At 41.1% G+C, this 23880-nt stretch overlaps 1 protein-coding gene across 1 annotated transcript in view; it reads right to left on the bottom strand.

The window, feature by feature from the left end:
• Window positions 1–1951: 1951 nt before the first annotated feature.
• src (v-src avian sarcoma (Schmidt-Ruppin A-2) viral oncogene homolog) overlaps window positions 1952–23880 on the bottom strand; it is a 31596-nt gene continuing 9667 nt past the window's right edge. The window contains exons 2-12 of the mRNA XM_031741948.2: window positions 13633–13894; window positions 13431–13530; window positions 11532–11630; window positions 10268–10371; window positions 8240–8389; window positions 7902–8057; window positions 6861–7040; window positions 6418–6494; window positions 6182–6335; window positions 5764–5895; window positions 1952–4464 (exon numbers count right to left, since the gene is read on the bottom strand). Coding sequence (XP_031597808.1) covers window positions 4256–4464; window positions 5764–5895; window positions 6182–6335; window positions 6418–6494; window positions 6861–7040; window positions 7902–8057; window positions 8240–8389; window positions 10268–10371; window positions 11532–11630; window positions 13431–13530; window positions 13633–13885 — 1614 coding nt within the window. The 5' untranslated portion in view covers window positions 13886–13894 and the 3' untranslated portion in view covers window positions 1952–4255. The remainder of the gene's footprint in view (window positions 4465–5763; window positions 5896–6181; window positions 6336–6417; window positions 6495–6860; window positions 7041–7901; window positions 8058–8239; window positions 8390–10267; window positions 10372–11531; window positions 11631–13430; window positions 13531–13632; window positions 13895–23880) is intronic.

The following is a 23880-nucleotide window of genomic DNA, read 5'->3' on the forward strand; positions in this document are numbered from 1 at the left end:
CGATGCACCCGGACTGCAAGTTCTGTGATCACAGCTCAATATTCATGTTAATTCTGCTATACTTAATAATAATAATAATAATAATAATAATAATAATAATAATAATAACCCAATTATACTTGGCACCTGTGAAACATGTCATCGGTGGGTTTTACACGTTAACAAAATGCATGGAGCAACCATATCGTGAAACAATGTTTAATGTCAAAGGAGAACTTGGACTCAATTTATTTAACTTGAATATTTCCAACTTTCTACTCCTACTTCATTCTCTTTTACAAGAGAAACGAAACAAATAAAAGGATACTTGAAAATAAATAAATTACAACTTCTACCATTACTTCATAATGGCACGTATAATGCAGGCTACATAGTCCCCCATATATAAAATACTCTAAACATCCCCGGAATGAGACCGGAAAGAGACATAGGCCTAAATCCCTTGGAGACTGCGACAGGAAGGGCACCCGGCGTATATTTGAAATATGCATATTCATACGGGAGCAGGCGAAAGAAGCTTCTTGTGCTATATCTATCAAATTATTTTACTTAATTATTTGACTCTATGTGTTAGCCCTACATCTGACTGGCGACCTGTCCATGGTGCACTGTGATAGACTCGTTTGGTATTTAGTATGACCACCTTTATTCTTTAACACTCCTGAACTCTCTCAGGCAAGCTTTCTTGTAGTTTCTTTAAGTAGTCATTAGGAATAATTCTCTTGGCTTTTGAAGGACATTCAAAGCTCATAAATGGATGCTTCCGTTTGTTTTGTTGTCTGTCAAGATGACACCCTAGTACTTCAGTAGTGTTGAGGTCTGAGCTCTTTGGAGGCCAATCAAAGGCTAATAATCCTCCATTATTTGTTGTTGTGTCCAGGTTTGGGATCATTTTCCAGCTGAAACAATGAAGCCACTGCCAATCAGACCAGATGACATTGCATTTATATTTCCAACAATTCTGACAATTTTGAGAAGATCCCCAACACCACTGGTTGAAATGCATCTCTAAAACATGTTTTACAGATGGCTGTAGGACGGCTCTCTTCTTCAGAGCCATCCTTCACCAGACCCATTTTTGATGAGGATTCGGTGGACAGTAGATGGAACCACTGAAGGGCCAAATGCATATCTCAGGTCCAGTGTCAGTTCTTTGCTGGGATTTTTCCGATTTCTTGAGGACATGACCTTTAGATACTGTTCACCTTTTGTAAAGACAGTACACCATACTGAGATATGCCAAGTTTTTCGCTAAAACTCTTCAGGAATCACATTGCTGGTTCAAAAAATACAATTCATGTCTGTCAAACTGTATTATCTTTGGTATCTTTTCATTGAGTCAATTAAACAAATGGGAACAGGTTACATGCTCTTGTGACAGGCAGATAGTAACAAAATGCCTAAAGATACAATTTAAAATTGGTTCGCTCCCAAGTTGTTATGTGTAGATATAATACCGGTTCATCCTGTGAGTTAGGTGTCTTTTTTAGGCTTGAATGATTCAGCTCATTGTTAAGTGGCACAATAAACAAAAAAACATTCCTCTTAAAATATTCAGGTACAAGGACTAGACTGAAAATGAGTGAAAAACCAGACAATATATGCAGAGAAAAACTTTGAAAGACCCTCAGATTCCTGAAGAACTATTGCTTAAAAGCACTTTCAAAAATTAAGAAAAATTGTGACTCCTTGGAAAAGAAATAAAGACTATGCAAAAGTCTTGTAATTAGACTATTTATATGTAGATAAAAAATTTTTTTGACACTACTGTTCGTTGCATGTTGCTATAAATATGCTTTCAAATCTTTTTCGAGGTCAATGGAAGATTATCTTTGTGTCTTAGAACAGGATAATCAAGTATTTTGTGTACATTACTGCTTTGTGTGGGTATGTTTTTCTTTCTTTTTTAAAGAAGCATTTGTTCAGTTAATAAACAAGAGCACGCGTCATAGGCAGTATACAAATTTTATTCAAATTTGAACAGTAATCAGTAGGATTTAACAAAGAGTTATTTATGTGAAAATTCCCATTGGATACAGTAGAAAAAGAGTATATATATAGGAATATCACTGATTTAAAAAATATCTGCATAGCCAGAAAGGAGACCCACAGAACCCCACAGGAAATGTCCTTGGCTTATTAGCAAGGCTGCATACTGACTATATGATCTTTTTCATGCACTTTATCCATATTTTTGCTCAAACATTCAATGAGACAGCAGGAAAAGGGAATAATGCAAACGACCCAACTACACCTGCAGGCCATTGCATTCTTTATCCGTGCAACACAGCAGATGTAACACAGATATCAAGCTCCTATTCATGGCAGCTGCATCATCTTTTTGTGTGGAGTTACTCAGTCTTAACCAGTAGTGCTTTGCGAATTCCCGGCTGGAGAGCCCACTCAAGGAACAACAGAAGGTGGCAGCACAACACTGTCGAACAGATCCATAAAAGCAATATGTCTGACAAGAATGACACGTGATTACCTGCTAATTTCTCAGCCTCTATAGCAGCATCAAAATGATCTAAAGGTCATCACGATGTAAACATTGTGGTATTGATTGTATTATGGGAAGCATTGATGCTGGTAGATTATCAGTATGTGGCGAGAAACAACTGGCACGTTAATGTTCAACTGAGAAAGGTTTCACAGAAATACGTGCACAAAGAAACATACCTGTGCTCAGAAGTGTTGCAACAATGATTAATCTTATACTGTAAGATGTTATGTAACCCAGAAAAGTACCAGAAAGAAAAATTAACAATTGGGTTATTCTTTAAAGTAATAAATTATAAAGATATATACAAATATTATCATTAAGAATATTTACAATTAGGTTTCAAGAAGCCAATTCTTTTTGCTATACCTGCCACCGTGTTCACGGGAAAGCTTTGTAGTCTGCCTCCTACAGGCATCAGGGAGGCATAACCATACTGCTGCTCATTTATCATATTCAATAAGAACACAATGACAATATCTCCAGTGTAACATTGTCCTAAAACTTGCACTCATTAGTGAAATACTACTTCTGGTTAAAAATAGTCTTCATATCCATGAAGTTGAGAACTGAGCGGGGACATTCACCTGATTTTAACGCGAATGCTTGAAAGTAAATCTAGATTAAAATGCATGCTGGTGATCCAAAAGTGTACACAGATGCGGGATCTCACAAACAGTGGATTATCCTTTAGAAGAACAGAACAGCATAACCTCTGTTTAGATAACACAAGCTTCATTATAAGAAAAGTCCAGAGTATTAAAATACACTTTTACACAGTAGAAGAGAGTAAAAAAGACATTTTTCATTGGCACAAAAATCCTCACAGAAGAATTCTTGTTTTCTCCATCCTGAGATGATCTTTAGTGATCAGTAGCCATTTATCTTTATAGATTAAGAAAAGTCACAATTAGCAAATAGAGACAGAGACGGCCTCTTTTCTTCTTTGCGTTGAGCTGTATGTTGGTCACAGCAATAACTCAATTAGTCCGGCTGGTGAAAGAGACTTTCACATCACTTTCACATCACAAAATCTTACAGCAATCCAGAAACAAGCCTCAATGTTGCACAGGGGAAGTGTGGTGCTAAAAACTGAAGTATTATCGTGGAAAATTTCCAGTTGATCCAGGTATAGTAGCAAAAATTTCTTTAAAAAGATCGATAATATCTTAAAATTTGATGTTGGTACCACATAGGTGCTTCTTGAGCAGAAAAATGGAAGACGGCGTCTGAGCGTGTGTTTCGAAGGGGATCCCAAAGAAAATGTGGCAAAAAGAGACATCCTGTTGTAACCAATAAACTTAATTCTGTGGACACCCACCCATGTGTGACTGATATGCTGTCTTGTAGGTCATGTTGTGTTATTGATGGTGATAATTATGAGATCAGTCAGGAGAAATAACATAGGAAGAACCCACAAGGAAGGCTTATTAGGACACCTTACAAACACATAAAAGGCAGACACACCTCTTTGCCTGTTTGGGTTGTTGAAAAATAATACCATACATTGAAAACAGTCTCTCAAACTGGACATGTTGGAGAGACTTTGGAAAGACTGGATTTTGCTGATTGGTTTGATGTCACTCAGAATCAATGATTGTACCCAAATATGTGTCAATTCTTTGCCCCATCAGACAAAAAAAACCCCCAAAAAACCCCACCGCCCCACACACAATTATCCATGCACTTTAAAGACGATGCACATGCTCAGTTATGCACATCCACACTGTGTGCACAGATATGTTGCCAGCTTGGTTACAGGTTCTCTCCTGGCTGGTACTGAGGCTCTGTGGAGGTAAAGTAATCCTCCAGGAAGCCCTGCAGGTACTCGAAAGTTGGCCTCTCCTCAGGTTCCTTTCTCCAGCAGCTCAGCATCAGCTCATGAAGGGATTCTGGGCACTCTGTTGGACACGGCATCCTATAACCACGCTCCACCTGGTCTAACACCTCCCGGTTCACCATACCTGGTAGAGAAAATAAAGCATTATGAAAGGTATGCGGCTGAAAAGCTATATCCATAGTTGGAGTACTAAGTAAGACATCTTTATGCTATACACAGAATACAGAATTATTAGGTAAGTGTGTATTCTGATCTTTTTATTATTTTTATGCATATTTTACAATTATTTTCAGTTGATTCAGTTACTTTCACTAAGTTATTAATAAAAATCCCAAGGGCTGACATTACAGCAGCACTTACCCTTAACACACATGTAATCCAAACTGGATTATCGAAATATAGGCCAAAATTTTTACTTAAAGAACTTTTTCACATTTGTATGATCGTCACAGAGTATTTAGAGAAGTCAACCAGCTCTTATTATGGCTGTCTTGCAAATCCTTCAGGTCACTCAGTCAGAAACCTTTCTGAGTGCATGCTAACTGATGCCCCCTAGTGGTTACATATTTTATTTTTATTTTGAAGCAGCCACACTCTACAGTCTTTCCCATTTATTACAAAAACACAGACACACACACAAAACTATCAGAAACCCATTATTATTTAGTGCCATGATATTCCAGAAAGACAACCAAAAACAATAAGATTGATACAATGAAGCATTAGGATCAAGCCAAAAGAATAAATAAATAAAAATAAATATAAACTAAGAGTGACTCTTGATGGACATGGTAGGTGGGCTAACTGATGCAGATGACCACTTTCAGGAATCTGGTTAGGGCTAGCACTATTAAGGATGAGCTAGTGGGAGTTTTCCATTCTGACTAGATAGTCAACAAAGGCCTCGGATATAACCCACATATGAATGCAATCACATCATAAACAAATGCAGGCTTTCCCCATTCTTTCCCCATTCTTTAACAGCATTTTGAAAGCTGTGGCTGGTCCTTCAGCAAAAACTGACATACTTCAAAAACAGAATGACTCCTGAGAGTTACTAAAAACAGGATGACCTTTTTTTAAAAAAGGGGTTGTGAATATTTTTGAAAAGCCAAAAATGTTACAGTTACCAAATTTAGGAAATGCACAGTCTGTGTAGGTTCTGAGTCATCCAGGTCACATGACCAATAGTGGGTTAATGATCCTCAGAACAAGGGGACAGACACATACTATGGGTTTATTATCTGGGATTATCTGTCCACCAGTTGTTTTAGATCTCAAATGACCTTTAGGATTGATTTTTTATGCATTATCTAGTCTCTCATAGGGAAAAAATCAACATACATTTCCTTTAAGCATTAAGTTTTGAGGTTAAAATTCCTTCAACCATAATAAAGGCTTAAACAAAATTATCAATACTTGCCTGGGTATGGGACTCGGCCTTTAGTAGCCAGTTCAGTCAGTAGGATCCCAAATGACCATACATCTGATTTAATGGTAAAGCGGCCATACAGCGCAGCCTCAGGGGCCGTCCACTTGATGGGAAACTTGGCACCTGCAAGAGAACAAGTTTATCAGGAGGCTGAAATTAGACCATTGTAAACAGGCTGAAACAAAAAACCAACTGGCAGAGCTTCCTGCTGTTCAACAGCTGTGAACATCACAAAATCACTGATTCCTTACACAAAAGGAAGGAACAAAATCCAAATAGATATGTGATGCCTTTGAAATACTCTATATTCGGCCTGGTGTTAGAAAAACTGAGAGAAAGGCTACTGTGTCACATGAAAAAACAGCATGATAAAATAAATGCTGTCTTTTTTACCCTTTTATACTTTTACCTTGCCTGGCAGTATATTCGTTATCCTCTATGAGGCGAGCCAAACCAAAGTCAGCCACTTTGCAAACCAGGTTATCTCCCACCAGGATGTTAGCAGCTCTTAGATCACGGTGCACATAGTTCATCCTCTCGACATAAGCCATCCCTGAAGCAATCTGAGAAAGGGGCAAATCTCTGTTTTACAACAAAAAAGCAACAAACAATTAAATAATAAAACGTGATATTATTTGCACTGACCTGTGCAGCCATGTCCACCAGCTGGGGAAGGCGAAGCATCTTACCCATGTCCCCTTTCAGAGAGTCCAGTAGGCTACCTGTTAGTGCAGATTAGAATAAGTTAATCACCACTGAACCTATGAAATTCATTTTAAATTTTGAAAAAATGTATGCATAAATGATGTTTATTTATAAATAAATTCATTGTCTAGAACTTTCTTTTTTCCCCAGGTAGTAAACACATCATAGTTTAACTCAATTTTTGGCTGTTTCTGCTTAATCACATCGCCTTTTTTAAGACATGTGTCCATCTTTTAATTAGACTTAGAAATATGATTTTGATGAGTCATAATCAAATAATATTTTAAGTACTACACATTTTCATTATTATTATTTATATTTACAAATGAAAAAATGTACTCGGAAAATATTTAAATGTGACAGAGTGAGGACCCCACGCTGACCTTGGCCCATGTACTCTGTGACGATGTAAATCGGCTCCTCAGACACCACAGCGTAAAGCTGAACCAACTTTTCGTGTCTCAGTTTCTTCATGACCTGAGCCTCCTGCAGGAAGGCCTCCGGGGACATGGTGCCGGGCTTCAGGGTCTTGATAGCCACCTGCGTTGTACCGTTCCATGTTCCTGATTGAAAGCAAATGTTATTAGTATAACATTAGTATTGATTGTTAGAACTTAAACAACTCAACTCCAGCTTTCCCCCATTAAAATTGAAGTCATTTAAGCTTTAAAATAATTTTCTAATGCACCTCTGGACAGTCTTGTATATAGTTGCTCCATGACCATCCTTTTCTGACAACAAAACATTTCTGCTTAAAAACTAATTACTAGTTTCCAGTAATTAGTCAGAGCTCAAGCAAATGGGAGACTACTGTTTTTTCACTATGAATTTGCCCCAAAGGGAAAGACAAATGATTGCTGATTTCTACTGTTATGCCTTGAGACATTTGTGGGAGGACAGTATGACCTGAACATACCTGGGTGTGCCTGAAAACACAAGAGCTTTGTGGTCGCACCAGCACCAACCTCCATTACACTTAATTTGCCTCCCTGTCAGTTCACCCACGTTTCCAAAATGAAATTCTAACTGACAGGTCATTGTTTTCATACACTGGAGGAGATTCATTGCACACTGCAGTGGAAAAAATGCAAAGCGACAGAAACGAAGATCTACTGAACAATTCGAAAAAAGCAGCCACACTGAAAATGTTCCAGAAGTTATGTTGGCATATTTAAAGGGCATATTGGCCAAATTTCTAAAACGTTTGGCATTTTATTTTCACTGGCTTCATCTTGTTTGCACATCAACAGTGATCATACAATAATATTCTAATCAGAATCAGCTATCAGTTACAACAGTAACAGTTATAGCTGTGCAATTTTTCAGTCACGCAGGGCTAAAATATTTTATGCACTTTCTCTGGTCAATAGCTGTGACCAGAGAAAATAACTGAAGATCCATTCAAGGAATAAAGCACGACTTACCCATCCAGACTTCTCCGAAGCAGCCCTGTCCAAGCTTTATGTCAAGACGGAGGGACTCTCTCGGGATCTCCCAGGCGTCCTTTGCTAAGCCCTGAGTCTGAGGCTTCAGTACAGGACATATGTCTGTTAGGCTGTGACACAATCCATCAGCATGCTCTGGGGAGGGAAGATGGTGAGGCTGGTCAGTGGTAAAGCAGATAATGGGCAGGAAACACAGGAAAGGTTTAACTAAAAGAATAAGTGAATGAATATTAGAGCTGCTTTGCTCACTTGTGTAATTACTAATGACTCTGTTAGGGAGGGGAAGCTAAAAAGCATTTTGTCTGCACTGAACTCACTGCGGTAATGATTGACAAGCTGCTGTAGGGAGTTGAACTGGGTGCGTGATGTGATGTAGAAGCCTCCACTGTCCAGCTTCCTGATCTTGTAGTGCTTCACATTTAACCCTTTTGTGTTGTCATAATCCAATACAGACAGACAGTAGGCACCTGGGGGAAAATGACAACAAATTAATACAAAGAAGCAAAGACATTGATAGCACTGATGGCTTGAATGATGTTAAATCTGTGTTCTTTCTTTTAAATCACCTGGTGGAACAGAACATTTGACAAACAGAATGAAGAGTAATTGGAGTCCATTTTTGTGGGCAGTGTGTTCATTGCAACACCAGAGGGCAGTGCTGGTCAACCAAGAACCAGTCTGAATCACAGATTGGCCCAAGGCAATGCCTAGCCTTTCTCTTTATTTTTGAACTGGGCAATATGGCCTGTGGCTGTACAGCCTCAGCTCCACAATGACCTAATTCTGTCTCGCTCACTCACCCAGTATTTCGCCTCTGCTCCTGCTCACCCACCTACTCCCCTTCTGCCTATCTCTCCCTACCTTCAATCTTTTCTCAGTCTATCCAGATTCCATATATCCGCTCCATAACAGTAATCCTGTAATGTACCAGTGTGTACACGCGACATACACACAGAACTGACTGAGCCCGAAGAGACTGTTTTACTGCTGCAGCAGCAGCCGCAGCATCAGAGTAGCTGCCTATCAGAACCATCTCTCTACACTGAGTCCCACAGGCATCACATCCAACCTTTTCCCATCTGCCTGATTTGTTTCTCTTCTGTACCCACGTTGCCACATGACTGACACGGCACAGCGGGGAGCACAGTGAGCAGCAGGGAGGCTTGCCTTACTGTAGAAAGAATCTGCTTTCTTCTCCTCGGTGCCTTTTTAGTCTGATATGTCACAGAACAGAAAATTCATTTTGAAATCTGAACATTTTACAAGTTCATAGAAAGATACACGAAGAGGTGTAAAAATAACTGCACACTGTGTTTCTGGGATTTTAAAAAAGTTCCCCGGGTAGACTGGTTTAAAAAATTTAAATCTACATGCCCAGGCCCTAAAAGTTTTACATTTACAATTTTACTTTCTCATACTCTGTTGTAAAGGAAAACTTGTGAGAAACCCGAAGGCTGGTGTTTGAAGGATATCAGAAGTCATTGATTCAGGAGTAGTTTTGTTCAATAGGGATGAGTGTGGTTTGAAAAAACACTTTTTTAAAATCAGAAAAACAATCACAGATCCTAAAAAAATGCAGGCAAGCTTTTAACTGCTTTTCCTTGTCTTAACAAAAAGTACATGTACACAGCTTGCATGCCTGAAACACCTCAACTACTTATTGTATGACTAAAAACTGGAAAAACTGCACTGTAAACTAACAGATGTTGATGGTGTTTCCACCTACAATAGAACTCCAATCAGAAACTCCCATACAGCACATTAAATATTAATATTGTATGCATCTGTGTTTTCAGTTCAGTATCCTTTTATTCACAATATATTAAAAAAACACAAAACAATCCGACACTGATGTATATCTACATGCAAATCATATCCCTGCCTCACTGTGTGTTGTATGCCATCTTTAAAACTCTGTGTTGTGGATGAGTTAGTGGGAAGATCAGCTAAATCAGTAGGATAACACATGATCTCTTGATCCTTGCTTGTGGTGAATTATCCTTTATAGGTTTCTTACAATTTCCAGAAGCAATAATGTTTTTTGTTTGTTCAAAGTTTTTTAACGGATTAAAGGGATCAGTTTGTACACAAACTACACTTTAGAAAATCTAAAAAGGATATCTAGGTGATGTTTAAATACGATGGAGGGCAAATAAGGAAAGTAATGTTGTAGATGCCGGCACACCTTTCATTTTTAGAGCTACTTTACAACCAAGACTAGATATATTTAACAAACAGTCTGATAATGAGTGCCAAAATAGTAGTTACAGGGAGTTTCTGATTAGAGAACAAATTAAGTAAGGCATTCAGATACTTCACCGTATTCCAGTTGTGATTCAACTTACCCTTGGTGGTTTCACTCTCTCGCACCAGGAAAGTCCCTCTCCTGTTCTCTAAACTCAGCAGCAGCCTCTCAGAATCGCGGCGTGTGATTTTGCCAAAGTACCACCTGGTTGAGGTCAAGACACAACACATGGGACACAAGGGAGCAGATTGGTGAGGGGAAGGAGATATGAGTGGGAGAAAGAGAGGGAATGGGAAATCGAGGCTGAACTCGCTTATAGTCTCAGAAGGTTTAGGTTATTCCAGATGCAGTGCATACTAGTGCCTACAGTGCAACAGCTGCTTACCTGGACTCTAGAGCCAGTTTGAGATGACTGATGGAGAAAGAGGCAAAGGTGAGAAACGAAGTTGTTACAAAAAGTTAGTTTGTGAGTTTTATTGTAAGCAAGCAGGTTAGCATGAGAGGTTTAGCAGAGAAAGTGGTTTCTGAACTACAGCGAGTTAAATGGATAGTTTAAGATTTCGGTGTATTGACTTTCATCCCAGCATCAAGCCCAAGATCACGTCAGTATTACATTACAAAGACACTCACTTAGTTTAGCTTACCTTAAAGACTGGTAACAGAGGCAAATACAGTCAAATAGTAACAATGTTCACTTGCCAGCAAGCCCAATTTTTATGCTCTTTCTAGTCCTTTTGCTAAGTTACTACTACTTTAGTAGCCTCATAGTGAGCTTTAAATGGGACCTGTGACACTCATTTCCAGCATTCTTGGACTTCACTATCTGGTGGTGCTTCTGCCCTCACAGCCAGAGCCGTGTGCCTGATATGACCATATAATGGACATCCACCTTTGCACGGAGCACAGAGTATAAGAGACTGTCTGAAATCAAGTATTTAGAAGCCTAAGCTTTTGGCTGAAGTATTATTTTCCACATACACTGACCTCATTACTTCAAACTTGAGGCATAATATGTAGCAGTAGTCCCTTTTAAATGGTTAGGCTCATGTATTTCACTACTTTTAGTGAGAACCTGGCTAGCTGTTGTGAACTCGCTGTAGCTTTGGTGCTAATTTTACATAGCTATCAGCAAAAAAATGAAATGAAATGACCTCCCAAAATGTAAAACTATTCCTTAAAGATCAAATTTCTAATTCACAATAAAAGTAATAAGACTGAAAGCTCCAAAGAACACAAAGTTTGAGGGTTAATGTTTCCATGCGCTTGGTGAAAGACAGATAAGTGTCACATCGAGAGAGAGAGAGAGAGAGAGAGAGAGAGAGAGAGAGAGAGAGAGAGAGAGAGAGAAAAATAAAAGGGTTTACTCTTCTGCTTGGATGGAGTCAGATGGAGCCACATAATTGCTGGGGATATAACCGCTCTCTCCAGTGGTCAGGGAGCGCGCCAGCCACCAGTCCCCTTCCCTGCACAGACGAAATGATAACACACAGCTTTACCAAGGCTCATCACAAGTCCAAAACACAAATGTGAATTTTCGGGCTGTTTATCAAGTGTCTCAGACCATAAATGAAAGGATAGAGTTTGTTTTGCAATTTTAGTAACTGCTGCAATAGCTGTAGTATTTCAGCTCTCAGCTCTTGGAGAAGCTTGATGAATGTCAGCCCAGGTTCTTTTGTTGTTATGCAATTACTAGGGTTGGGAATCGCTGTAACTAACAAAACGATAATATCATAATTTACTGCGCAGCAGAGCAACATGATCTATGCGTCTACAATACATCCTGATATCTGTAAGTGAGAAGATATCCCTGAAATGACGAAATGCAGCAATTATATACACCATTGTGGTGTCAGTGTGGGTATGTATTATCATCCTTATTCAATTAATATTATTATATAATAACGTGTCGGTTCAGTTAATTAGTTCTCCGATTTGCTTTCCCCCCGGCTAGTTTCTCCTCTGAGAGTTTCTTCTCCATCAACACATGTGAGTTAACTGTTCCCTTCACCCTCTTTCATTTGATATGATCCATAATTAGTTGTGGTAAATGAAGCAGTGATTCTGGTAAGTCAAACTGGCAAAGGGACTCCATCTAGACCATTTGCACGCTTTAATAAAAATGCTGATGTTTACTGTCAGTGTACTCATGACATATCACAACAGGGGATGATATTCATGTGATTCCCATCCCTAGTAATTATAGAATCATATGGATATTGCAAAAGGCAGGCTGATGGTGCATGAATGCTACACTTTACGAGGGGTTGAGCTGCTGAAGCTTTGCAGCACTATATTCACAAGTTGAATTTTAAAGCAATATGTTTATTTGCTTTGATTATTTGCCTCCAATTGATAGTGCTGCAAGGCTTTCGACCAACTGCTATGGGGCAGAGGCATCAGTTTCACATATGCTTCATGTGACACAAAGAACACAGGCTCACAAGTGGTTGATTTAAACACAGTTGTAGAGAAGCTTCACAAACCTGCAGTTCACCTTCCTCCTATCAAAATGTGACGGTTTGTGAAGGAGAAATGGGAAAGAGAGGTGAAATGGTGAAAAAGAAGAGCGTTGGAGAAATACAGAGAGCATATTATGAGCAGTGGCAGAATAGCAAAGTACGCAGAACAAACAGACTTCAGCACAGCACATATGATAAAGCTTTGAACCTAAACTACTTGAACTACTGTGTATTGAATGAGGCACAGTAATGAGGCCAGGGAGAGAAAAAAAAAGCAGAGGGCAGAATATGATCTTGACAAAAGCCCATTGGCTACTATGCATAGCTTTACTAATCCAGTGAATCTGACCAAACAGAAAACTAGGACAAGCCTATCTGACACTTACATTAACAAGTCTTAGACTTGGTTCGAGGAGTTTTAGTATCCTTGACCCATTAATGGGCCAGATCTCTGGCTTAGCGGGTCAATGATAATCCACTATTGTTCCAAACTGCCTTCTTGGTCAGTAATTTGTCAGTGGGCAGGCAGCACTGGGGGTGCATGACTACACTATATGGTTCACTGCATAGGTATTGAGTCAAAGAGCAAGCCCGTACTTAAAAAAAAACAGTATAGGCAATAGGAAATGTCTCACTTGACTGTAACAACAGAAGTCTTCAGTAGACAAGTGACATCAATTTTGGAGAGCACAGTAGCCAGGTGGTGAGCAATAACTTATGCCTTTATACTGTACAACTTCAGCTATTCTTGAATTTATCAAGGTGCAAAAGACGACAGAGAAGGAGTGTGAATGTTTTCCTTACGTATTGTTTACTATCTGGAGCCGTTCACCCTTCCTAAAAGACAGATCTGTGGCTGTTCGAGATTCATAATCGTATAATGCCACAAAGGTCGTCACCCCTCCTGTAAGAAGATAAAGTGTGGGTTTTGATAAAGTACAGTTTAAATAACCAGCACAACAAGGTGGTAACTGTAAAACTGAAAGCTCTCAGCGAAGGTTCTCACCTGCTCGCGTTATGCAGTTTGAAGAGGTGACACTGTTATTGTCCACTCCTCCAAAGAGCGTTAGCTCTGCAGTATTAGCCATTGACTGATTCCCACTGAGACCTGCATCCATAGTAGGGCTGCGGTTTGGTGTTAAGGACTGTTGAGTGGAGTTGAGGTGGTGGCCGCCAGCCCCTCCACCCGAGCTGAGGTTGCCATCGAGGCTGCGTGTTCGCTGGCCTACATCCTTGGACTTGCTCTTGGATCCTCCCATAGCCAAGGCCTGTTGTGCATTCAAAGACAGAGAAAACTCTGTGAGACAGCAGATTAAGAATAAACTTAATTCAAATTGAATTTCCAGGCACTGTAATAGAAAAATTACACTATAATTTGGCATCAAATGAACTTGCTTTCTTATGTCATTTTCTTAGAATACATTCTCTGGAAAAATTCCTCTGACTGCCACAAAGCCAGATGCAGAAACCAGAGACGGACCGGAGACTACTATTAAACCCACAGAGACACGGTGTCACACAGACCACATGAAGCAAAACATCTCCAGCAGACGTTGGAGCAGCTGCCACTCTTCGGTTTCAATACACGAGATCCACTTTACCCCACTCCCACCAGCAGCATGAACACAGACAGCAGTTATGTCACACATGCAAGCATGAACATGTGTCAGAAGCAGAATAATTCCAGAGAAAGGCTGAAGCATTTTGAGGTGGCATTCCCATTGCTTCTATTCCCCAAAACTTATTCACGTTCATGTCTTCTTGAGGGGGAAAAGTCTTCATTTCAACAGCAGTGCTGAGTAAGTAAACGATCGACAGAAGATTGGTAAACATCAATTATGGTAATAATTTAGAGCCATTACGTGAGTGTGGCTAAAGTAATGCCCACATTCAGGAGTTTTAGCATTTAAATGTGAGGATTTACAGCATTGAGTCACTGGAAATTCAGCTGCAGACTACTGAGAGGGCAAGTTTGAGCACTGACAGCTGTGATGAGTACTTTTCAGTACCTCTAACAAAAGAAAAATAACATATTAAAATAAAATAAACACAAATGATTTTCTTTTAACTGAAACAAGCTATAGAAGCATTATTACCCATAGTGTTTTGCATTGAATGTGTTAGTAAGTCCACTATACAGTTATCTCTCAGGCTGCTAAATACTGCACTATGTTCACCAGCGTTCTTCTCACTCTGGTTAATCAAAGCATGTTTGCTTTCAGCAGCGTCCTGCTGTTTGCGGAAACTAGACCTGTGGGCATGTCAGAGTTGTAAAAGCTGTTACCAGGAAAAACAAAAACAAATGCACAATAGAGCTGACTCAGATGATAATTTTCTGATTGACTGATTCTTTAATTTAAAACCCGCCCACACATAAAGTGCAACTAAATCATTTTTAGCTGCAAACCTATTTTGTACACCACAACAGTGTTTATCCTAACCCAGTATGTCCCTGTGAGGTGTAGGTCTGCATATACTAAATGCAATGACATATCACAACAGGAGATGATATCACTATTTAGCAAGTTGGATAATCTGACCACTTGGCAAAGTAAAATGCCCATTATGTTCAAGAAAACTGAACAATTATCAAAACAAACAAACAAACAAACAAACAACTAAATAAATAAATAAATAAATAATACTGTTATTACAGTGCAGGTGATCGTCCTCTGGCCCTCAGACTGCGTTGGGGGCCACCGTGCTGCGCAGGCTAATTTGAACAACACAGAAATGGATAAATAAGTCTGAACAGCCAGTCACCAGTTATAACTGATACATTTAAAATGTGATGTTCTTTGGTAAAATGATAAACTAGTGCATCTTACACATAGCAGATCATTCATCAGTGTTGATGGTGTTCAAGTTGTCAGTAAATTACAAAACTGAGAAACTGCACTAAGAAGATGAGAACAGAGGAGGCCAGTTTTGGATTGCTGCTTAGTTTTCATTTCTGAACCTGAGGAGGTTCATGAACTCTAACCACAGCTTAGTGCAGGGAAATCCTCACACTAATCCCAGAATAATTTAAGGACTGCTATCATGGATAGACATAGCCACAGGCGATCTGCTAAGAAATGTTAATTTAGAAAAGACAGTAAGGTGGGATAGCTTGGAAACACTTCTGATAAGCAGATAAGGGTAAAAGTGCATTTGGATAGTGTCGAGTTATTTAGCCTGCCTGACCTTTGTTATTTAGGTGGCTGTGAATCTGCTCAACTCAGCCAATACACAGCCTACTGTTGTTAACAAGCGAATGCAAAAACAAAGCCAGCTACAAAATGTTGGATAGCAGCCACTCAAAGCCATGAATGTATGACAAATGGTGGAAAATATCTTACTATAAAAGGACTCAGTTCACTATGCAAGATAAGGAAATGAAGTTGCAAAGCTGGTTCTTGTCTCTTATTTTGACCCTCCACCAGGAGAGGAGAAGCAGAGGCGACAAAAGGAGATATGGAAGTTATTTCTGTGTTTACAGTTTAGAAGATGCCTGTGGCCATATGTGCAAGTGCACATATGAACTCATCCAGGGACGATTTAATACAAAAAAATATGTAAAAGCATTCTAAGGAGAAAAATGAAAGGGAGGTGAACATAACATGGGGTTGATTTTTTTTTTTTGGGGGGTTATCATCGTGAAATGGGAGGAAGGAATAGGAGGAGAAAGGGATGAGGGGTCACTGGGGCCGAAGAGTCGATAAGTCTACCCCCTGGGCATGTCTGCATTAAGGGGTGGAGGGGGGGTTGCATGGGTTGCAGGTTAACACAAAAACACAGACACAAGAGAGTAGACACAAAGATGCCGGGTGGCTCAGGGAGCTGCTCTTTGTGTGTTCTGTGTTCTCCCCCAGCAGACTGTTTGCATGGTTAATAAGCTGTTTGAGGCAGAGCAGAGACCTCTCTGATCTGCAGTCGTCAGTCATGTAAGAGGCTTCCCAATTCCACACGCAAGACGCTTATTCTTAAGGGACGCTGCCTTAATAGGATCAATCAGATGGCATTTAAATAACACATTTTGTGGAGAAACTTTGGTAAACACGGGTAAATTTTACTCACTTGGTAATTATGCTTTCAGGGTTCAGTAGCAGCAGTGCATGTATAGGATCTGATGAAGTGAACAAATTAAAAAGAGCCATTAAGACTTTTCGCAAATTTCAAGACTGAATAGAATTCAGTTCCTTTGGCCAACAGTGTCCTAGACGCAGACAAATGCACTAAAACCTCCCTGGAAAGGAAGACTCAATCGAGTAAACATGAAACGGAGCATTAAGAGAGTCTCGTTTTTTTTCCCTTCACACTCAGTTTCCAACAAAGCCATCTTTTGTCAACTCACAGCAGGCAGCATAAACAAGGCACAGAAGCAGCCTGTGGCCTGTGGCTTTCTGGTTGCCAGATCCTAGCGTGTTTTAGCTCTAACAGCCATTAGGAAATATGGAAATGAAGTCATGAAACCAAACATTGTCATCATTTGCAGCAGAGTAAGTGGAATCGTGTCTCCACGTGTACTATCGGCAGTAGTCAGTGATAATAAGAGCCTAATATCGCTGAGATACTGTAATAAGCACCAACTGTCTGAGGCATGGCTGCATGAAAATCCCTCCAGCAAGGCAGGGGGTGTGGCTGGGTTGGTGGGAGGGGGATTTGCTTAATTATGCATAAGATCTGGCAATGAATTCCAAATCCTTCAAGTCTCCTGAGCTTTTGGTAAATGGGTATAGTCTTTTAATATTGCTGCTGCCCCAACCAGAACAGGATACAGTCTATCCCTGTTCTGCTTTCTTTATCATTTCTTGTGAAAAGAGAACAATTACAGTTTCTGAATGGTATCCTCTCATCCAAATGAAAAGATGTGTCATTCATTCACCGCACAAGTCTTTGTCATGGTACCAGTCCATTTCACCAACAACACAGCCTGTCGTGTTCTGGCCCTTTTAAAAAAGCCTTTTCATCTTTTGGGAAGGATCAAACAGTCGCGAACATCAAAATTGAACAAGCTAGCTTAAGATCTTCTGTATGCGGGTTTAATGAGGGCTTTCCCAGTATGAAACTGAAGCAAACTCCAAGTAATACTGAGTCAGATCGTGAAACTATGGTTCTGTGAAGAAGCATGTTAGGGCTTGTATCTTGCCATGACAACTGCAGTAGACCCCTCATATCTGTCTCAGGAGAGTTGTTCCTGTCGGCCTGGCATCTAATACATGATTGGACAAGTTATGACAGTCGCCCTTATTGGAAAGAGTTGTGTGTCATATAGACCGCCCAGGTTAAAGGTCACATTTAAGTTATTGCTGTGAATGTATTATTACAACAAATTAGTAACATGTTCTTTCTCTCTATTCAACTTTGATGATGAATATTGAGGCCAAGCAATATGGGATTTGCTGCAGAGCTTTCAACAGTTTTACTGGCATCACAGACATGCTTTTATTTACTCTTTATGCATTAATGGCCATGTAATTTCATTATCACGCCTGAGGTAAATAAGCTGAAAAAAAACATGAACTGATGTGTAACCAAGCTCAAAATTAATCACTTCATTAGGGACATTGTGGATGATACATGCAAACTACTGTCTGTCAAGAGTAATTTAATTTCTTGTTTTAACCGCTCTGTAAACCTTCGGGCCTGAAAAATTAATTTGTAAGCGCCAAGAACAGTTCCTTTTGTGGCCACCCGAGACGGGCTCCAAATGTGACTCAGTTGTTACAGACTTCTATGTTAAAATGGTAGTGCAGAAATAAACATGTTTACAGCCTGGAACAAAGACACGCTGTTGATACTGGAATTCTCTCCCATTTGATTGGAGTTACCACAAAAAAAGAGATGTTAGTTGAGGATGTTTTCCTGTTGATGGTCCCATTACAGATAATTCTCAAATTCTAAAAGGTCACACAGGTCAATTGCTTGGGAGAAATGTGTTTTCCCCGACAGGTTGGCAAGTACCGTATTTTTCCGCACTATAAGGCGCACTTAAAATCCTTTAATTATCTCAAAAATCAACAGTGCGCCTTATAATCTGGTGCGCCTTATAATCTGTTGCACCTTATGTATGAATTCTGGTTGTGCTTACTGACCTCAAACCGATTTTATGTGGTACACGCCGCTCAAAAATCTGTCAAAAAATGTTTTAGTACTACTTTGCTAAGCTACGAAGCCGCACGACTTGATGGATTGTCGAGCATTATGGCTACTGTAGTCAGGAGCCTCGTGGAGTAATCTGGGTCCAAAACTCTGTCCGCTTCAGTTCCCAAAGTCAAACGAACACTGTAGTAGAGCAGGGCGATATGACCAAAAATATTTATCACGATATACATTTGAAAATTTGCGATAACGATATAACTGACGATATAATTGACACTAGACAAAATACTTTACAACTCCACAACTTTATTAGCACAAAAAACCCATCAATGTATTTTCACTTAAACAAGCAGCTGTTTTTTATGTGCATTAAAGTGATATAAAAATGTAACACTGCAAATTCCTTGCTGACAGTTTAACCAAAAGGCATTTCCAGTGGAAATTGGCCGACATATTCTCAGCATAACCATGTATAATATCCACAAAACTTAAAAAGAGGTTATACACACACAATATGGTAATATTATGTTGAAGCACAGTACGTATCGCTCCGCGAGGCGCCTGCCTATGATAGCCGTAATGCTCCGACAATCCATCAAGCGGTGCGGCTTCGTAGCTTAGCAAAGTCGCACTAAAACATTTGACAGATTTTCGAGCGCTGTGTACCACATAAAATCGTTTCGAGGTCAGTAAACACAACCAGAATTCATACATAAGGCACACGGGATTACAAGGGACACTCGATTTTCAGAGAAATCAAAGGATTGATTTTAAGTGTGCCGTATTTTCCAAACAACACGGTAATAACGACGGCCCGCTAGCATGCTCTACCAAAAATAGTGCTTTGTTGTGTGTCTGACGGACGAAAGCTAAACCAGTTCCACACCACTGAAGTTGCAGCATTTTTACAAACCAATTCTGGTTTCTCTCCGGTCTCCCTTCTCTTTAAGAAGGGAGACCGGAGGGTGTGTTCCAACTACAGGGGGATCACACTCCTCAGCCTCCCTGGGAAAGTCTATGCCAGGGTGCTGGAAAGGAGAGTTCGTCCGTTAGTCGAACCTCGGATACAGGAGGAACAATGCGGTTTTCGTCCTGGTCGCGGAACACTGGACCAGCTCTTTATCCTCTCAAGGATACTTGAGGGTGCATGGGAGTTTGCCCAACCAGTCTACATGTGTTTTGTGGACTTGGAGAAGGCATTCGACCGTGTCCTTCGGGGTGTCCTGTGGGAGGTGTTGCGGGAGTATGGGGTGTCTGGCCCATTGCTACAGGCCATTCGATCCCTATACAACCGTTGCAAGAGTTTGGTTCGCATTGCCGGCAATAAGTTTCGGACTCGTTCCCGGTGGGTGATGGGCTCCGCCAGGCTGCCCTTTGTCACCGGTTCTGTTCATAATTTTTATGGACAGGATTTCTAGGCGCAGCCAAGTGGCGAAGGGCTTTCACTTTGGTGGCCTCAGAATCTCATCTCTGCTTTTTGCGGATGATGTGGTTCTGTTGGCTTCATCGGGTGAGGGCCTCCAGCTCGCACTGGAGCGGTTCGCAGCCGAGTGTGAAGCAGCGGGAATGAGGATCAGCACCTCCAAATCTGAGGCCATGGTTCTCAGCCGGAAAAGGGTGGAGTGCCCACTCCGGGTCGGGGATGAGTTCCTGCCCCAAGTGGAGGAGTTCAAGTATCTCGGGGTCTTGTTCGCGAGTGATGGGAGAAGGGAGCCGGAGATCGACAGGCGGATTGGTGCTGCGGCTGCAGTGATGCGGACGTTGCACCGTCCGTCGTGGTGAAGAGGGAGCTGAGTGTAAAAGCGAAGCTCTCAATTTACCGGTCGATCTCGTCCCTACCCTCACCTATGGCCACGAGCTGTGGGTAGTGACCGAAAGAACGAGATCGCGGGTACAAGCGGCAGAAATGAGCTTCCTCCGAAGGGTGGCTGGCCTCTCCCTTAGAGATAGGGTGAGAAGTTCGGCCATCCGGGAGGGGCTCAGAGTAGAGCCGCTGCTCCTCCACATCGAAAGGAGCCAGTTGAGGTGGTTCGGGCATCTGACAAGGATGCCTCCTGGGCGCCTCCTGGGTGAGGTGTTCGGGCATGTCCCACCGGGAGGAGGCCCAGGGCAGACCCAGGACACGCTGGAGAGATTATATCTCTCGGCTGGCCTGGGAACGCCTTTGGTATTCCCCGGATAAGCTGGAGGAGGTGGCTGGGGAGAGGGAGGTCTGGGCTTCTCTGCTTAGGCTGCTGCCCCCGCGACCCGGCCTCGGATAAAGCGGATGAAGATGGATGGATGGATGGAATTCTGGTTCATCCGTTTCATTTAATGATCCACTTTCGCTCTTCTCATTCTGCGTCGCCGCCATGTGCGTATGTAAACATAGGCACTGCGCATGCGCGTTTTACCCACATTCTATCGCGATATTTCATTTTCCTATCGTTGCCCAAAATTACACCGGTATTACCGTGAACGGTATGATATGGCCCAGCCCTACACTGTAGCATCACTGAGAGTTAAAAACTGTCTAAATTCTTTCATCCTTAATAACATGATCAGTGTTGCTGCTCTACCAGGTATAACAATTAAGTTTAACATCCAGGCATCCATTAAAAAACAGAATTTATTAAATTTAACAGAGTTAGAAGTTAGCAGGAAGTTAGCTCGCTAGTTTCCACCTAAACATGATATAGCATGTTCTGACTGAGAGATTTCTGAAAAAATTAAAACGTACAGTTCTGCCATCACTTCCAACATAAATGAAGACAGAAAACTAAACAGCAGTGACATTTGTAGGGTTACTGAAGTTGGGCTAGCTGGTCTATAATGATGTGCTACGTGATCGCTAGCGACACAGCTATGTTAACATAACATAAACAGTGAAGCTGGAGGATGAATGCTAATGCTTGTTTTGCTTAATGCACCTTATAATCCGGTCCGCCTTATGTATGAAAACAGACCCGTTCATTGACAGTGCGCCTTCTGGTCAGACAAATACAGTAGTTGCGGAAAGTTGCTTCTTGGTGAAACTGGTGGAGGTAAAATGGTTCACCTTCAAAGTAAAAGTTGTGCCCTATCAAACCAACCATCACATTTCAAGAAGAACTTTTACTGTGTCCTTTTGCAGTTCGTGTCACGCCGTGGAGTGAAAGTTTCATTATCACCCTGTTGGCTCCAAATAGCAAGATAGTCTCTCCCCCCCAGGTTGATGTTTGCTAACATTATAGTGATGCTGATAAAGAGTGACGATAATGAGTTCCCTCTGTATCAGCTCAATCAGTTAAAATGTATATTTAAACTACAGATCAAAAAACAAGATTTATGCTGAGCTGTTACAATCCTGAATGCAGGCACAATGCTGGAAAATGTGACATATGATATAAGAGAGGCATAGTGACATTTATTTTCTGTAGGCCTCCAATAAAAGTCCACTGAGTGAACAACAGCTGCCAGACTGCAGGCAGGAAGATATCATCATGTTGTTATTGCATTTGCATAAACAGACACCAGCCGTTAAAGTGGGGTTTTGTGCGTGAGTGGTCTGATCACATGAATTGAAGTGGATGTGTGACCAGGCTGTATGAGTTAAAATCAGAACTGTGCTAACAAGCTCACACTTGACCAGCTGCAACATCGTTCCAAAGGGGTTTTCTATTTGATCGCGCTACAGCGGAAAAACATCCCTGCACGCTGAAGAGGCTGCTGATAAATTCAGGGTTTCTTGCTTTTAAAGAATACGGCTCATTTGAATCGAGAGTGAACAGAAGGGTTAGGAAGCATGTGTGCACGCAAAGAGAACATGCCTGTGTGAGCAAAAGCATGTGATCCTAATGTCAGCCTGCCTGGTGTATTCCTTCATCTTAATGCTCTCTATGTAATTACTATGGAGGGAAAAGTAGGGAGGCTTTGGCTTCTGCGTCACCAGTCGCCAACTGTAGCATAATCCAAGCCTGCTTGTTCTCTCCAGATTATCAACATCTATTCCCTAATCGTATTCATCAAATGCAGTGAGGACATTCCATCTGGGGCCTACAAACAGCACGAGTGCTGCAATGACAAGACAGGATAAACCGGTCAAACCACTCCTTCGGCTGCGGCTGCCGCTATTCCTCCAAGCTCTCGTATCCTGTCCCAACAAATCCGTCTGCTGTGGGAAAAACACTAAAAACCTGAACTCAGAGCAGTGAGAACAGTTTACACTCATCATATACAGGTGAGCTGCTTCCTGGTGCTGAACAAACACTCGGTGTAGCTTCATGTCACCTTGTTTTCCCTCTCTTTAAACAAACACGAATAGAGGAAATGGCATATTGGACATGTTTGCACAGCAGTACTACCCCTGCACAGGTTTGTATCTGCGTTTGCCCAGGCTTCACGTTTCGTTATTCATTAGGCTGATCATTACTGAGCTAAAATGGAGTGACATAGCAAAGAATACGTCACAAAGCCCCTGGCATTTCACCTCTTTTGTAAAGTACATCCATCCTTTATCAAACTGTGAACCACTCAAAGCCAAAAAACTTCACCATGTTTGGATATCTGAAGGTAAACACCCCCCTCCCCATATCAGGACTTTGCTGAGTCTTGGATAAAGTGTGTACCAAATCCCCCCCCACCCACCCACGCTGTGCTCCTGCCACGGACAGACACAGGGATGGGGAGGTGATGAAGTCAATATTTACTGCTCCACATACACACACAAACGTTGCCATGGAGGCAATTCCAAGCATTCCACAAACCAACAAACTGCACAGATGTAGGATAGCTACGCGCAGACACTTTCTAGGCCAAAACACTCAGAGAGCGCAGCGTGCCTATCTGACAGAGAGAAAGGTAAGATTAGCAGAGGCTCCATCTCGCTGAATTATGTGGGATGTGTCACTTCCTGAAAGCATTATAAAAGGAGAAAGAGAGAGATGAGTGTGAAAGAAAAAGCGGCGCAGAGAAAGATGGTGAGATCACCTGGAGAAATGATTCCCATTGTTGTGTTTTCAGTTATAGCACAGGCCGATTCCCACAAGGAAAAAAACAAAAGAAAACACCCTGTTTACCCATATTCCCTGCCTCTTAGGAGCATGCAGTGCTCTGGCTTCTATAATAGGATCAGAGGCTGTGAGCTCTTATCCCTTTCACTGTGTGAAAATGTATGTGTGTGTTTGTGTGTGTTTGTGTGTGTATGTGTATT

This window comes from Oreochromis aureus, linkage group 20, assembly GCF_013358895.1.
Source record: "Oreochromis aureus strain Israel breed Guangdong linkage group 20, ZZ_aureus, whole genome shotgun sequence".
Lineage (NCBI taxonomy): Eukaryota > Metazoa > Chordata > Actinopteri > Cichliformes > Cichlidae > Oreochromis > Oreochromis aureus.